Raw genomic sequence first — 17,049 nt, 5'->3', positions numbered from 1 at the left:
GCCCTTTGTCCTGGATCCTCCACTCTCCAGGCCACACGCAGTGCTGGGGCTGCTCCCATCCCCCAGGTCCCACCTGGAGAAAAACTGGCCCAGCCCTTTGCCCTCTGTCCCAATTCCTTAAGGGTGCTGCTAACTACAGATCTGATAAGGTAGGGTTTGTGGAATTCCTCCTTATATTTGTATTTGCATTTGAAAGGAGATAATTCCTTTACTGCTCAAAAAGCAGGCAAGGCAAAGGAGGTGAATAACAAGCCACTTGGGAGGCACTTGTGTACCAAAGACTCCAGGTCTGGGTAATCTGGGGTTCAAATCCTAACTCCACCCCTCACTGGCTGTGACAAGGGCAGCTTCTCCAAGCCTGTTTCTGGTCTGTAAACAGCACCCGCGCAATGAGTATCAGCACCCTGGCTAGTTGTAGCCCCTCAATAAGTGTTCCTTTAACAACAGAACTGGTCTGTCTGCCCACTGTCATCCAATTAAGAGCACAGTTGTTTCTGTTTCTTGTTCAGTCATAAACTGTCCTCAGCTGAGATTTTAAAGAAACATTTATTTGTTATTAAATATAGCTTATATACTGGAGAAGGAAATGAGAGCCCACTCCAGTCTTCTTGCCTGTGAAATCCCATGAACAGAGGAGCCTTGCACAGTTCGGTTCATTGGGTTGCAAAGAGTCCTATGCAACTTAGCGACTAAACAACAACGGCTTATATACAGAAAAGTGCTCAAAACACATATGTACCATTTAGCAAACAGTTATAAAAGCATCAGCCATGTAACCACTACTCTGCTCAAGAAAAACAAATACTGCTTTAAAGTGGTAAATACTCTGTAATGGTGGTTTTCATCTGTGGGCAATTTTGCCCCCACGGGACACTGAAACGTTTTTGGTTGTGGTATGTGAGGAAGTGCTTCTGGTATCTAGTAAGAGAGGTTAGGGGTGCCACTAAACATAAACAGTCCCCCATAACAAAGAATTAGCAGTGCCCCGGCTGAGAAAGTCTGATGTAACACAAACTGACTGCCCTATGGGACAGACACCCCATTTTGAGAGGGAGGTGAACTTTTAGGAAAAGATTTGGGTGCTCAAGAAACCTGTTTGTGTCAAGACTTAGATTTATATAGCACATTGTTAGTAATGTCATCTCACTCAACTAATTGTTTTCTGAAGGAAAAAAAAAAGCCAGCCTGAATTTCAGATGAAGGATCTGAAGTTAATAGACCTTGCTAACAGCATCAATCAGTTTCCATTCTTCATTGCTGCCAAATGCTTTTAATCTCCTCTGTCATTTTGCACCAGTCCTGGGAATCAAATACTGTACAAGTGAGCAGAAACCAGACGTGTTCCATCTTACCATTAATTAATTCATGAATTGATTAAATACTGTCCTCTTCCCAACAGCTTGTCCCAGCCCCTTTGCTCTCATAACTCTTTGTCTTTAATTTATTGCAGGATTTAGTTGTTCGCATTGTTTTTATTCTTGGCAACCTGACAGCGAAAAATAACCAGGCTCGTGAGCAGTTTTCCAAGGAGAAAGGGAGCATCCCAACTCTGCTGTCTTTATTCCACACATTCTACAAACTGGATCTGCATTCTGGGAAGCGCTGTGGGGAAGGAGACGAGCGTCCCAAGGCACCGAGGCCGGCCCAGGCAGAGGACGTGCTCATCAAACTGACCCGTGTGCTCGCCAACCTGGCCATCCACCCAGGCGTGGGCCCAGCCATCGCCGCCCACTCGCACATCGTGGGCCTTCTCCTCGCCACACTGGGTAAGAAACGTGGCCTCAGATGGACTGGGGTTCTGTGAGGGTTTTAGCAGTACAACCTGCTTGCTTTAATGAGCCTTCTCAGTTGTGACAGGAAATTCATTTGTCTTCTTGTTCAGAACTGCCTCAAAAGTAATCCAGCTTTTTAAAAAAGGAAAAAAAATAGTAATACATCCTCCTGAAATCATAAGTCGACTCTTATGTCCAACTCTTGTGTCCGCACGGACTATAGCCAGTTAGGCTCCTCTGTCCATGGCTTTTCCCAGGTAAGAATACTGCAGTGGGTTGCCATTTCCTTCTCCAGGGGATCTTCCCTACCCAAGGATCAAACCCAGGCCTCCTGCATTGCAGGCAGATTCTTTTACCATCTGAGCTACCAGAATTATTACTAAAACCCACTGAACTGTACACTTTAAAAGAGTGAATTTTATGGTATGTAAATTATATCACAACTTTTATTGAAAAAAAAAAAAAGCTTGCCAATCAAATTATCAAAATTGGCCCACTAACCACAGAGTTTAAAATTCCAGATTTTTCCTGGATTAGTCCACATAATTAAAGTTTGTCTTTTTTTTTTTTTAGCTTTTTACATTATCCGCAATTATAGACTCCAGGTCCCATCTTTTCCCCTGTATTAGACAGTTGGAGCTGCCATAACAAAACATTGCAGGCTGGGTGGCTTAAACAACACAAGCATATTTCTCACAGCTCTGGAAGCTAGGATTGTAAGATCAGAGTGCCAGCTGATTCTGTTCTGGTGAGAGCCCTCTTCTTGACTGGCAGGTAGCTTCATTCCCCTGTGGCTTTTCCTCAGTGTGTGTGGGTACACATGAGAGAATGATCTTTCTCTTGTAAAACCATCAATCCTATCTGATACAGACTCCACCCTTATGATCTCATTTAACTTGACCTCCTAAAAGTCCTGTCTCCAGAAATAATCACATTAGGGTTTAAGGCTTCAACATATAAATTTGGGGGAGGGGACACAATGCAGTTGATAATATCCTACCTCTGATCCCCCACTTCCCCAGATTCCTGATTTGCCCATGTGCAGAATACTTTCATTCCATCTCAACAGCCCCAAAATTTGTTAATTAATTTCATCATCGACTCTGAAGTCTAAGGTCCCAGATCTTGTTTAAATATCATCTAAATCAGCTATCATGAGTTGTGAGATATGAGACCTCCTAAGGAACAATTCCTCTCCTGCTTGAACCAGAGAAATCAGACAAGTTATAGGCAAAGCTGCATGGCAGGACCAGCACAAGATAGATGGTCTTATTCCAAAAGCAAGAAATAGGGAAAAAGGGAAGTGTGATGTGTCCCCACCAGGGCCCAAACCTAGCGAAGTGAATTCTATAAGATCTTAAGGCTTGAGAGTAATCCTCTTTGGTTACATGCTATTCCCTCCAGACCCACTGGGGCAGTGGCCCTGCCTCCACAGCTCTGTCAGTTAGGCCACCAGGGCTCTGCAGGGCAGTCTTGCCCTTAAGGCTTTGGGATGAAGACCAGTGTGACCTGGTGAAACTGAGGCAGTGGCTCTGGTGATCTCTGAATCACTGCTGGGGTCATTCTCTCCTCTACTTGCAAAATAGTGCATATTCCCAACTAAATAGCTCTACACTCTGCCCTGTCAAGTCCAAGGAGTCTGACAGCTTCCTTCACTTGGTCCTGTCTCTGCCCCCTTCAGTTCAGACTGGCAGTGCTTCTGCTCACATAATCTCTCAAACTCTGTACTGAGTGATAATAAGACAACCACACATGTGGTGTTCCCTCCAGTACACGCTTTCTTATTTCTTGCAATATGGGCAGGCTGAGAAGTTTCCAAGTCTTCAAGTTCTAGCTCCTGTTGCTTAAAAGTTTCTTCTTCAATTCATCCCTTAAGTCACTCAGTTGTGTCTGAGTCTGCAACCCCATGGACTATACAGTCCATGGAATTCTCCAGGCCAGAATACTGGAGTGGGTAGCCTTTCCCTTCTCCAGGGTATCTTCCCAACCCAGGGATTGAACTCAGGTCTCTGGCATTGCAGGCAGATTCTTTCCCAACTGAGTCACAAGGGAAACCCAGGAATACTGGAGTGGATAGCCTATCCCTTCTCCAGGGGATCTTCCCAATCCAGGGATCGAACCAGGGTCTCCTGCATTGCAGGTAGATTCTTTACCAACTGAGCTATCAGGGAAGCCCATCCCTCTCTTCTTACATGCTAATGAGCAGTCAGGAAGCGCCAAGCCTCTCCTTAAACACTCTGCTTGGAAATGTTAGCTAAACATCCAATATCATTGCTTGCAAGTTAGACCTTCCACAAAACACTAGAATACAATTCAGCCAAGTTCTTTGCCACTTTATAACAAGGATCTCCTTTCTTGCAGCTCCTCCTTTCCATCTGAGACTTTGCCAGAGTGGCTTTTAATGTCCATTTCTCTAACAGCATTGTACTCATGACTATTTCTGTGTTCTTTAAGAAGATGGAAGCTTTCTCTTGTCTTTCACCCTTTGCCAGAATCACCTTGTCAATGAAAAAGTAATCAGTGAATCTATGAAAGAATTGGAAAATTTTATTCAAGCCAAATTTGAGGATTGTAACCCAGGAAGAACATCTCAGAAAGCTCTTGAGAACTTTTCCACTGGTTAGAAATCAAGGCACAGTTGTATAAGATTTTTTGAGACAGAGGGCTCTACATCAAATGATGTGCTATTGACAGTTTACGTTATCCAGATCTAAGCATCATCCTGGTGTGTCATGTGACCCCTTACACAGTCAAGAAGGGCTATTATCTTTTAAGGAGGGACTTGTCCTGATGCTAGGAGAATGTTGCTCTTTATGGTTGAGCAGATATTGCTACTGAGGGAGAGGTTTGGCAGATACGCAGAGCACAGGGAGGAGAGAGAGGCCAGAAAAGAGTTATGTTTAAATTTTTCGTATCTTGCCATAAAATATGAATTTTATTTCACAACCTTTAGCATCCGTATTTCTAGCATGCCCCTCAGAACTCCTCTAGCCTCTACCCATTACTCAGTTCCAAAGCTGCCCATATTTTTAGGTATTTGTCACAGCAGCACCCTACTGCTAAGCATCCAAACCTGCCTTAGTCTGCTTAGGATGCTGTAACAAAATAACACAGGCTGTGACTCAAACAACAGAAACTTATCTTCTTACTTCAGGGGACTGGAAGTCTGAGATCAGGGTGCTGGCGTGGTTCCCTTGAGGCCTTTCTTCCTGGCTCATAGATAGCTGCATTTTTCCTTTGTCTTCCTCTTCTAAAGCCACCAATTCTATCAGAAAAGCACTCCACCCTTACGATCTCATCTAACCCTAATTATCTCCTAAAAGCTGCATTAAAGGTGGGGGCTTCAACATATGAACTTGGGAGGGACACAGTTCAGTCTGTAGCACCCCTGCTTTCCACTTTTTAGGCCCTTGTCATTTCCCATGGGCACCTCTGCCTACCAGTGTGCAAGGAAATTAACTGCCATCCAGAGATATCTACTTTGCCACTACTTACCAGACTCTGAAAGAGTTTGTTGTGAAAGAAGCTTTAATGTCTGATGAAAATAATGTTTGGGGGTAACCTTTGAACTTTAGCCCTTTGTATAACCTCACCACATAGTCAGTGCTGTGCTCATATAAAAAGAAGTTTCTTAGTCTACTCAGATTGCCATAAGAAAATACCACAGATTGGGTAGCTTAAACAATAGAAATCTATTTCTCACAGTCCGTAGGCTGGACGTCCCAGTCAAGGTGCCAGAGGGTTGATACCTGGTGAGAATCCTTTTTCTGGCTTGTAGATGGCCCCCTTCTCACTGTGTCCTCACATGATGGGCAGAGAGCTCTGGTGTCTCCTCCTCGTCTTATCAGAGCACTAGTCGTATCGGATGAGGGCCCCACCCTTACAACCTCACTTAACGTTTATACCTCACCAGCCCTATCACCAAATACAGTCACTTTGGGGGTTAGAGCTTCAACATATGAATTTGAAGGGGACACCAACACTCCATCCATCACAAGGTTTAAGAAAGTGTAGGTTGGTATCTACTTTCAAGGAACAGGGTACATCATGGAGGAATATCAAGCATATATACACAAGCTTATGAAAAGTGCCCATAACAGAGTACACACAGAGCGTGAAGGCTGAGAGGACTGAGCCGCAGAGCGTGGCTTTTGGTGTGTGGGGTTGTAATTGACCTTGCCTTCCCTTGTTATGGAGCTGCATAGTTTTTTTGTTTTTTGTTTTCTATATTTGTTTTTTGAAATATAATTGAACTACAACACTATGTTAGTTCCAGATTACAACACAGTAATTCTATATTTCTATGCATTATAAAATGATTGCTGTTGGAGCTACCCAGTTTAAGAAGCATGTTAACATCTGTTCCCTCACGTGAGCAGCCACGTGAGAGTGGGTTGTTATTTTAGGCCTTTCACAGAGTAGGAAACAGGCTCAGTGAGATGCAGTGACTTTTAAAAGTCACAAAGTAAGTGGCAGGGTTACTCACATGTTGCTGATCTTAAGGATTCTTAAATTCTTATATTTTTAAATATTTGTTTGGCTGTGGGTCTTAGTTGCAGCACATGGAATCTTCATTGCACCATGTGGGATCTTTCGTTGCAGTGCATGGACTCTCTAGTTGTGGCGCGTGGGGTCAATAGTTGGGGCACATGGGCTTAGTTGCTCTGCAGCATATGGGCTTTTGAGTTCCCCGACCAAGAATCAAACCCATGCCCCTTGCATCGCAAGGTAGATTCTTAACTACTGAACCACCAGAGAATTCCCAAGATTCTTAAATTCTGACTGAGGTCTGTCCTTGTGACATATCGCTTCCATGTGATAACTCAAAATCTACACATTAGTCTAGAACTCTCTTCCAAGCTGCTGACTGCACATTATACTGTCTGTGCAAATCTGCATTGAGCTGCTCCCAAAATTGAGTTTCTCTAACAACTTCGGCTAAACCTGAAACTCCGTACTTTGGCCACGTCATACGAAGAGTTGACTCATTGGAAAAGACTCTGATGCTGGGACGGATTGGGGGCAGGAGGAGAAGGGGATGACAGAGGATGAGATGGCTAGATGGCATCACTGACTTCGATGGACGTGAGTCTGAGTGAACTCCGGGAGGTGGTGATAGACAGAGAGGCCTGGCGTGCTGCGATTCATGGGGTCGCAAAGAGTCAGACACGACTGAGCGACTGAACTGAACTGAACTGAACAACTTCAAACCTTGCAGCACTTGAACTCTAGTATCTCCCTGTCTTCTTTCTGCATCTGGAGGATCAGTTCTTCACCCAGAAGTCAGGGATCCAACTGCCTCAGAATCAGCTATGGGGCTCATTAGGATTCCTTTTCTAGTTTCTGGGTCTTACCTTGCTTTGCCTACAGGATGGGTTGAAATATGCATTTCAACTCCCCCCCCTGCCCCAGGTGATTCTTCTGCCCCTTAACTATTGAGACCCAGTGCTCAGAGAACCACCTTTAGCCTCTCTGGCTAGTGAGGAGCTGGCAGGAGCCTGAAACTCACCGGATGAGTTCTCATCTGTTGGCAGGCCAAATCGCTTCACCTGACTGTAGCTACCTGGGGAGAGCCTGAGGACCTGCCTTCAGATACCTGGACTGGGAGCACATCATTGTGGATAGTCAAGAAAGAAAGCTCTTCATGTTTCATTTTATTGCAGTTATTCATATGTGAAGTGAGAACATTCCTGGTCTTACATATATTTTATGAGCTTAGAAATTACATTTCTACCTATTAACTAAAAATATAATACAGTGGATAATTTCAGTTTGAATTCTAGGAAAGTAATGCTTTGGAGGCAGAGGAAAGAGGCAGAGAGCAGATTGGGCCAGAGCTCTTAGCTCTAGGGTTAAATAACCAAGGGGGCTTGGCTAGAGTCCTCAGGAGGCTGGGCCTGTCCCCTCTGTACCTCCATCATCAAGTCCTCTGGGAGGGTAGCTACTCTGCCTTTGTCACTGGGGGATTCCCGCGTGAGGTCTCTCCAGTATACTCTCTTGAGGTTACTGGTACTTACACATAACCTACTTTCTTTCTTTTGCTCTAAAGTGACCAATGAAACTCAAATCTGGCACTTCAAAAACTGTGCGTAAGAATCATGCAGGGAGCTCATGAAAGACACAGATTCTAAACCCCACCCTTAGAGGCTGTGACTGATCAAGTGAGGTGTGGAACCTGGGAATCTGTATTTTCTTTTTCAAACTCCCTCTCCCTGGCCGGCCCCAACGCAGGTGGTGAGCGCTCTCATTCGAGAATGCTTCAGTCTCTGTGTTAGAGCTCAGTGCCATCTGAGGTTAAGCATATGTGAAAAAAGCCTTCTACCTGGCCCATGGTGGCGGGCAGTTGTTAGGGCAAGCAGAGGGATCCCTTGTCTTTTCTGTCTCTGGAACGATTTCACCTCCCTCAAAGAGCTTTATGGGGGTGAGGGGTAAAGTTATCTTGATAGAGGATCACACACCTCCACCCTCCTCTTGGCAGCTCAGCTGCAGGGATGAATGCTCTGAGCTCTACAAAGTCCCCTCTGCTGATCTCTGCTGGTTCCCACCTGGTATCTCTACTTCAGTGAAGGATAGCAACCAGATCCCTGGAGAAGGGACCTGGTCAAGGAGCCTGGCAGGCTAGAGTCCATGGGATTGCAAAGAGTCAGACACGACTAACTAATCTCAGCACAGATGCTTGTAAGTGCATTTGAATAGAAGCACTATTAAAAATTAACTTTTGTGGGGTTAAATGGATGTAAAGTGCTTGGAGCCCTTCATGGTAGATGCCTGGTAGCTGTGAATGCCTCCTGTCTTGTCCCAGATGCCAAATGTTCTTCCTGCTCCCAAACGTGAGGTCCTACAGGGGCACCTCACCTCTTAGGTGGTGATACATAAGAGCTAGCCTTCTTTTTCTGGGCGAGCTAACTAATTCTCCCACCAAGGCAAGGAAAAAAATAGATCCCTGGACACCGCCCAACATCTAGCATCGTCAGTCCCAGGATAGAGGGAACTGGGGCTGAGACTTCCTCTTTGCTAAGTGTTAGACACTCACCCAAGCCATTCCCCGGGAGCCATCTTTCTGGATAGCCCGTCCATGCATCTCACAGATGGTTATTTAGCACCTGCAATGTGCCATACAGTTTTATAAGCCCTTTACATGTATTAACACATTTAAACTTAGTAATGTAGCTGCGATTATTACCCTACTTTGCAGACAAGGAAACTGAGCCCCAAGGAGGTTAAATGACTTGCACACAGTCACACAGCCAGCAGGTAGACGATCAGGATTCCAGCTCCAGAGTCACGGCCAAGCAAGTGAGGATACTCTGGAGACAGATGCACTTGGGTCGGGAAGATCCCCTGGAGAAGAGAATGACAAACCTCTCTAGTATCCTTGCCTGGAAAATCCCATGGACAGAGGAGCCAGGAGGTCTGCAGTCTACAGGGTCCCAAAGAGTTGGGCACGACTGAGTGCCTAATACTTTCGTGTATTTGAACTAAGAAAACAGGCAATTAGGATCTCATTTATTCTTGCTTTCTCCAAATATTCTTTGAGTTTCTACCAGGTACAGGACCCATGCTGGCTGCTGTGGGGTGGGGCAGAGGGACCCCTGGCTGAAGGGCCAGTGTGTGTTCTCTGTAGGGTAACAAATGACTGAATTTCCCTTTGAATAGAGTAGACTATGAAAAGATCATTCTCTTTAATGAAAAGAAGGCCATAAGGAGAGATAATTAAATCAGAAAGTGTAAGAGCTAGCACAGTCCTCCTGCCCAGCTCACAACCTCCCTCTTATCCCTGAGGAGCTTTGGCTTCATACAGGAGATAAAAGGTACTATTTAATTATAAAAAAGAACGAAATTTTGCCATTCACAGCATCATGGGTGGACCTGGAGGATATTATGCTAGGTGAAGTAAGTTAGACGGAGAAAAACAGATACTGTAATGATGTCACTTATTTGTGGAATCTAAAAAAATAAACACATGAAGACAACAAAACAGAAACAGACTCACAGAAATAGAGAACTAACTAGTGGTTACCAGGGCAGAGGGAAGTGTCTGGGGGTGGGGGGCTGGCAAGATAGGAGTATGGGATTAAGAGGCACAAGCTATGATGTCTAAAATAGATAAGCAACAGGATATACCATACAGGGCAGGAATTACAGCCAGTTATTTTATAATAACTTTAGGAGTGTAATCTATAAAAACGTTGAATCATTGTGTTCTACATTTGATGTACTACTGTTTATCAACTGTATTCAGTTTATTTTTTTTTAAGAGGTAAAAGGCACTACTTAACCACTAAAACCCAGTGGGCAAGTCAGGGCCCAAGACACGCACAGGCACCGCGGTGACTCTTTCCCAGGCAGGTGATGGCCGATGGCCAGGCAGCGAGGGGGGCGAATGTTCTCCAGGCACTGGGGGGCCATGCACTGCGCCCGAAGCGAGGCAGAGACTGCTGTAGCCAGTTTAGTATAACCCGACTCCTGACTTCTCTGACTTCCAGACCTTTATGTCCACCTAACTGCCTTACCTAATCTCATCAATTGTGGCTACTTCAGAAGTACCCCAAGAGATCTAACCCATGACCTTACCCCCAACTGGACCTTCTCCCCATTAATTCAGAGAATGGGATTGCTGTCCATCCAATTTTGTAATCCAGGAACCCAGAGGTCATCCTAGGTCATCACCCCCACCTCAGCTTTTTGCTGTCTGGACACCACAGGAGTCTCCCGACCGGTCCCAACATCCGCCCTTCACTGTACTGTGGCCTAAGTCACCAGGAGATGAGTCTGGAGATGGAGTGGAAGGCAGGGATAAAATTACTAAGGGTCTTATTTGCTAAGCTAAAGAATTCGTTCATTCATTCATTCACTCATTCTTGCATTCATTAACCACTTATTATTTTTTACAACAATGGAGTTTATTATTATTATTACTAGCTCCAAAAACTTTTCATATATACTTTATCCTGATCCACCCCCAAGACACTGAAATGCTACAGCTTTCCGTTTTGTAAGTTGATATTTCCAGGGAGGTTCAAGTTCTTACTTTTTAAAAAATTTTATTGGAGTATAGTTAATTGACTTTGTCATGTTACTTTCTGCTGTACAGCAAAGTGAATTAGTTATACACATGATGTTGTTCAGTCACTAAGTCGTGTCCCACTCTTTGCGACCCCACAAACTGCAGTACACCAGGCTTCCCTGTCCTTCGCTGTCTCCTGCAGTCTGCTCAAACTCTTGTCTGTTGAGTCGGTGATGCCATCCAACCATCTCCTTCTCTGTCGTCCTCTTCTCCACTTGCCCTCAACCTTTCCTAGCATCAGGGGCTTTTCCAGTGAGTCAGCTCTTTGTGTCAGGTGGCCAAGGTATTGGAGCTTCAGCTTCAACACAGTTTCTTCCAGTGAATGTTCAGGGTTGATTCCAGCCTTTGCTTCATCCAGCCCGGCATTTTGCACAATATACTCTGCATATAAGTTAAAGAAGCAGGGTGACAATATACAGCCTTGACGTACTCCTTTCCCGATTTGGAACCAGACTGTTGTTCCATGTCCAGTTCTAACTGTTGCTTCTTGACCTGGATACAGATATATCAGACCATACCACCAGGCAGGTCAGGTGGTCTGGTATTCTCATCTCTTTAAGAATTTTTAAAGTTTGTTGTTATCCACACAGTCAAAGGCTTTAGCATAGTCAGTGAAGCAAAAGTAGATGTTTTTTGGAATTCCCTAGCTTTTTCTATGATCCAGCAGATGTTGGCAATTTGATCTCTGGTTCCTCTGTCTGTTCTAAATTCAGCTTGAACATCTGGAAGTTCTCAGTTCACATACTGTTGAAGCCTGGCTTGAATGATTTTGAGTATTACCTTGCTCGTGTGTGAAATGAGTACAATTGTGCAATACTTTGAACATTCTTTGGCATTGCCCTTCTTTGGGATTGGAATGAAAACTGACCTTTCCCAGTCCTGTAGCCCCTGCTGAGTTTTCAAAATTCGCTGGCATATTGAGTGCAGCACTTTAACAGCATCATTTTTTAGGATTTGAAATAGCTCAGCTGGAAGCCCATCACCTCCACTAGCTTATGTTCATAGTAATACTTTCTAAGGCCCACTTGACCTCACATTCCAGGATGTGAGTGATCACACCATTGTGGTTATCTGGGTCATTAAGATCTTTTTTGTACAGTCCTTCTGTGTATTCGTGCCACCTCTTCTTAATCTCTTCTGTTTCTGTTAAATCCTTGCTGTTTCTGTCCTTTATTATGCCCATCTTTGCATAAAATGTTCCCTTGGTATCTGATTTTCTTGAAGAGATCTCTAGTCTTTTCCATTCTGTTGTTTTCCCCTATTTCTATGCATTGTTCACTTAAGAAATCTTTCTTATCTCTCTGTGCTATTCTCTGGAACTCTGCATTCAATTGGGTATATCTTTTCCTTTCTCTTTTGCCTTTCACTTCTCTTGTTTTCTCAGCTATTTGTAAGGCCTCCTCAGACAACCACTTTGCTTTCTTGCATTTCTTTTTCTTGGGGATGGGTTTAGTCACCATCTCCTTCCTGTACAATGGTATGAACCTCCTTCCAGAGTTCTTCAGGCACTCTGTTTACCAGATCTAGTCCCTTGAATTTATTCATCACCTCAGCTATATAATCATAAGGGATTTAATTTAGGTCATACCTGAATGGCCCAGTGGTTTTCCCTACTTTCTTCAATTTGAGCCTAAATTTTGAAATAAGGAGCTCATGATCTGATCCACAGTCAGCTCCAGGTCTTGTTTTTGCAGACTGTATAGAGCTTCCCCATCTTTGGCTGCAAAGAATACAATCAATCTGATTTTAATATTGACCATCTGGTGATGTCCATGTGTAGAGTCATCTTTTGTGTTGTTGGAACAGAGTATTTGCTATGACCAATGAGTTCTCTTGGCAAGACTCTGTTAGCCTTTGCCCTGCTTCATTTTGTACTCCATGGCCAAACTTGCTTTTTACTCCAAGTATCTCTTGACTCGCTACTTTTGCATTCTAGTCCCATATAATGAAAAGGATGTCTTTTTTTGCTGTTGGTTCTAGGAGGTCTTTTAAGTCTCCATGTAATCATTCAACTTCAGCTTCTTCGTCATTAGTGGTTGGGACATTACTGTCATGTTGAATGGTTGGCCTTGGAAATGAACCGAGATCATTCTTTCATTTTTGAGATTGCACCTAGCTACTGCATTTCAGACTGTTTTGTTGACTGTGAGGGCTACTCCATTGCTTCTAAGGGATTCTTGCCCACAGTAGTAGATATAACGGTCATCTGAATTAAATTCGCCCAATCCCATCCATTTTAGTTTACTGATTCCTAAAATATCAATGTTTACTCTTACCACCTCCCGTTTGACCACTCCCAACTTGCCTTGATTCATGGACCTAACGTTCCAGGTTCCTATGCAGTATTGTTCTTCACAGCGTCGGACTTTACTTCCACCACTACACACATCCACAGCTGGGCTTTGTTTCTGCTTTGGCTCTGCCTCTTAAACTTTTTGTGGAGCTGTTTCTCTGCTCTTCCCCAGTAGCATATTGGACACCTATCAACCTGGGGGGGGCTCATCTTTCAATGTTCTTTTGCCCTTTCATACTGTTCATGGGGTTCTTAAGGCAGGAATACTGAAGTGGTTTGCCATTCCCTTCTCCAGTAGACCACATTTTGTCAGACCCTGACTAGCTGGGACATGCCCTTCAGCCTCTCCACGTTGCTAGATAACATGCCTGGCGCCGCTGTTGGTCCTTGTTGAGTGTGTAAACCTTCACTGGCTGTTGGATGTTGGTCTACATGGTGCCCGAGGGCCGAGGCAGAGGCCCTGCTGGAGTCGCCGGGATGGGAGTCTTGGGAAGGCTGGAGCCAATGTTGGAGAAGGCCCAGGAGCAGAGGACACCCCGGCCTCTTCACTGCTGTTCACCATATCCATTCTTCTTTAGATTCTTTTCCTAGACAGGTCATTACAGAGTGTAGTAGAGTTCCCTGTGGTATACACCAGGTTCTTACTCATTATCTGTTGAGCATCACTCTGTGCAGACACTGTTCTAAATGCTGAGAATGTGATGATGGAAAGAATGAGTCCTTAGTCTCATGGAGCTTACAGCTTAGAGCTGGAAGACAGACATTAAACACATAAGTCAGGTCGTTCCATGTGTTATAGGGAGGAAGGGGAGGGGATGTGGGTAACAATGCTATTTTATACAGAGTGGCTGAGGAGACTATGTCCAATAAGGTGATAGCTAAGCAGCAGCCAGAAGGACATGAGGAGTGAGCCAGGATAACTGGAGGAAGGAATATTCCAGACAGGGGGACTAGCAGTGCAAAGTTCTTGGGTAGGCTCAGGCTGAAATGCTCAAAAAGAGGGAAAGACTGGTGTGGTTGGCATCAGGGACCTGAGGCTGGAGCAGCAAATAAGGCCCAGGAGGTAAGGACTGGGCAGCCAGGTCGGGCCTGTGGGGAGATGAGTGGTGTTGTCTGACTGACTTTTAAAGGATCCGCACATTGAGGGCAGGCTCAAGGAGGCCAAGGCGAAGAAGAGAAGCCAGTGAGGAGGTGAAAAACGGACTAGGTGGTGGTAGAGGAGGTGAGAGGTGGTCAGAGCCTGCGTGTTTGGAAGGCCACACTGACAGGAATTACAGACGGATTATGACCCAAGGGCCATTCTGTTGGGAGGTCCAGGGTCCAGGGAATAGACTCCCAAGGTGCAAGCCCCGGAATAGTTCTGGGTCAGGGCATACCAGCTCTGATCACCTTTGCATACAGGGACTAGATCAGCCTGACTTTCCCAGACCCCTGGGTAGAGGGACTGAGCTTAGAGTGTTCCAAATGCTGGCCTGGAGTGGTCCCCGGCCGTGGGTGCATTTCCCTGTAGGAAGAGTCATGGGAAATAAAGCAACAACATGGCATTCATGTAGACCTTGCCTGGGACAGTGGTGGGTCCCTGCACCAGCTGGGCTGTAGTTAGGAGGTCGTGGCTTCTGCCCTGCAGCAAGTCTTTGATACCCTTCAGTTCAGTTCAGTTCAGTTGCTCAGTCGTGTCCGATTCTTTGCAACCCCATGAATCGCAGCACACCAGGCCTGCCTGTCCATCACCAACTCCCAGAGTTCACCCAAACCCATGTCCATCTAGTCAGTGACGCCATCCAGCCATCTCATCCTCTGTTGTCCCCTTCTCCTCCTGCCCCCAATCCCTCCCAGCATCAGAGTCTTTTCCAATGAGTCAACTCTTCGCATGAGGTGACCAAAGTATTGGAGTTTTAGCCTCAGCATCAGTCCTTCCACCTTCCAGCATCAGTCCTTCCAGGACTGATTTCCATTAGGATGGACTGGTTGGATCTCCTTGCAGTCCAAGGGACTCTCAAGAGTTTTCTCCAGCACCACAGTACAAAGGCATCAATTCTTTGGCGGTCAGCTTTCTTTATAGTCCAACTCTCACATCCATACATGACCACTGGAAAAACCATAGCCTTGACTAGACAGACCTTTGTTGGCAAAGTAATATATCTGCTTTTTAATGTGCTATCTAGGTCAGTCATAACTTTCCTTCCAAGGAGTAAGCGTCTTTTCATGGCTGCAGTCACCATCTGCAGTGACTTTGGAGCCCCCATCTATTTCCCATGAAGTGATGGGACCAGATGCCATGATGTTAGGAATGTTGAGCTTTAAGCCAACTTTTTCACTCTCCTCTTTCACTTTCATCAAGAGGCTTTTTAGTTCCTCTTCACTTTCTGCCATAAGGGTGGTGTCATCTGCATATCTGAGGTTATTATGCTCACTTTATTTCAGAATCCAAGTCAATTGATGATTGTGAGGAGCTGGTGATCAACACTACAGCAACTATCAACAACTTATCTTACTACAAAGTGAAGAATTCCATAATTCAAGACAGAAAGCTATATATTGCTGAATGTAAGGTTCAGAGTTGGGTTTGGGGAGATGCATGTTCATTTAAGGTTTTGACTTTGTTAACTAAACACAGAACTAGAGGCGTTTATAGTTTCTGACTTCTGGTACAAGTATCTAAGAGCCTGATTTAATTCTAAGAAAGTTGAATATGGGGACACATTAGTTTCTTAGTTCTTGCTTATGTCCCCTATCATTGTAATTTTATTATCACTTTTAATTTTTAAGTTACAGTATTTAGCATGATATTGGTTTCTAATAGCCTTTAACTTAAAACTTTAATTCACTGATTTTATTTCTCTGGTCACCAAACCCAGTGCTCTTAAAGCTCCTCGTGAGTAACAACATGGATGGAATCCTGGAGGCTGTGCGTGTTTTTGGAAATCTCTCCCAGGACCATGACATCTGCGATTTCATAGTGCAGAAAAATGGTGAGTCAGTGACACACATTCAAAAGCAGTCACGTCTTGGCAGTAAACAACTGAGTGGTTTCGCAGCTTGGGTCACAAGAACCTAACACTTGTTTCTGCTTTGGGACAAGCGGTGCTTTACATTCTGTTCCGTCTATCTGTGAGGCCCTTGGGTCAGGATGCCAAGATAGATCTGGGCTGTGTTTTCAGGGTTTCCCTCTCCCTGATGAGTGGTCTTTTGAGTTTTGAGATGGTGTGTTGTATGTATTTGTGTTTAAGTGAAACAAGTAATCTATACACATCATTTCTGTCCATGGGAATGGACTCAAAAGACCTGCTCCTTCATGCACTGGAATGTCTATTATAGTACTGCTTATAACAGTGAAAAATGGGAACAACCTAAATGTCTGTCAACAGGTAAGAGGATAAATATATTACGGTATATTCATGCAACCAAACTTTTACAGCAGTTAAAATAAATGAGCTAGAAGTTCATGTATCAACATGCATCAACCTCAAACACATACTATAGGAGCAAAAAAGCTAGTAGTAATAGGAGGACACATGTGAAATAATACCATTAATATTGTATTAAAACATGCGAAATGGTCCTGGGTATTGTTTATGTAATGTACTCATGTGCTAATGGAATAAGGCATAAATGCATTTGGAATTAGAAACTCCACATTTAAGACAAAATTAAATTTGAATGGATGCCCCAAATATAAAATTGGATCTGTAATGTTTTATTTCTTCAACTGTGTAGCAGGTACATAACAGTGTATACTAAACATACTATTTTCCTCAAATATTTCATGTAAAAACAGTAACTAAAAATACCTAATTATTCGTGTTGGTGATAGAAAAATTATATAATACAGATTAAAAAGAAAACACTTCCCCAGAGATAATTGTTAAATTTTGGTGTATATTCTTTAAACTCTTAAAAACATATGTGATTCAGCC

At 44.1% G+C, this 17,049-nt stretch overlaps 1 protein-coding gene across 1 annotated transcript in view; it reads left to right on the top strand.

The window, feature by feature from the left end:
- Window positions 1-17,049, top strand: part of ARMC2 (armadillo repeat containing 2) — a 123,330-nt gene that overhangs the window by 93,021 nt on the left and 13,260 nt on the right. The window contains exons 13-15 of the mRNA XM_052645702.1: window positions 1,451-1,766; window positions 15,557-15,679; window positions 15,991-16,104. Of these exons, the coding sequence (XP_052501662.1) occupies window positions 1,451-1,766; window positions 15,557-15,679; window positions 15,991-16,104 (553 nt within the window). The remainder of the gene's footprint in view (window positions 1-1,450; window positions 1,767-15,556; window positions 15,680-15,990; window positions 16,105-17,049) is intronic.

The sequence above is a fragment of the Budorcas taxicolor genome, chromosome 9 (assembly GCF_023091745.1).
Source record: "Budorcas taxicolor isolate Tak-1 chromosome 9, Takin1.1, whole genome shotgun sequence".
Classification (NCBI taxonomy): Eukaryota; Metazoa; Chordata; class Mammalia; order Artiodactyla; family Bovidae; genus Budorcas; species Budorcas taxicolor.
The sequence above is the reverse complement of the archived record's forward strand: the minus strand, read 5'-3'. Positions and strand labels throughout refer to the sequence as shown.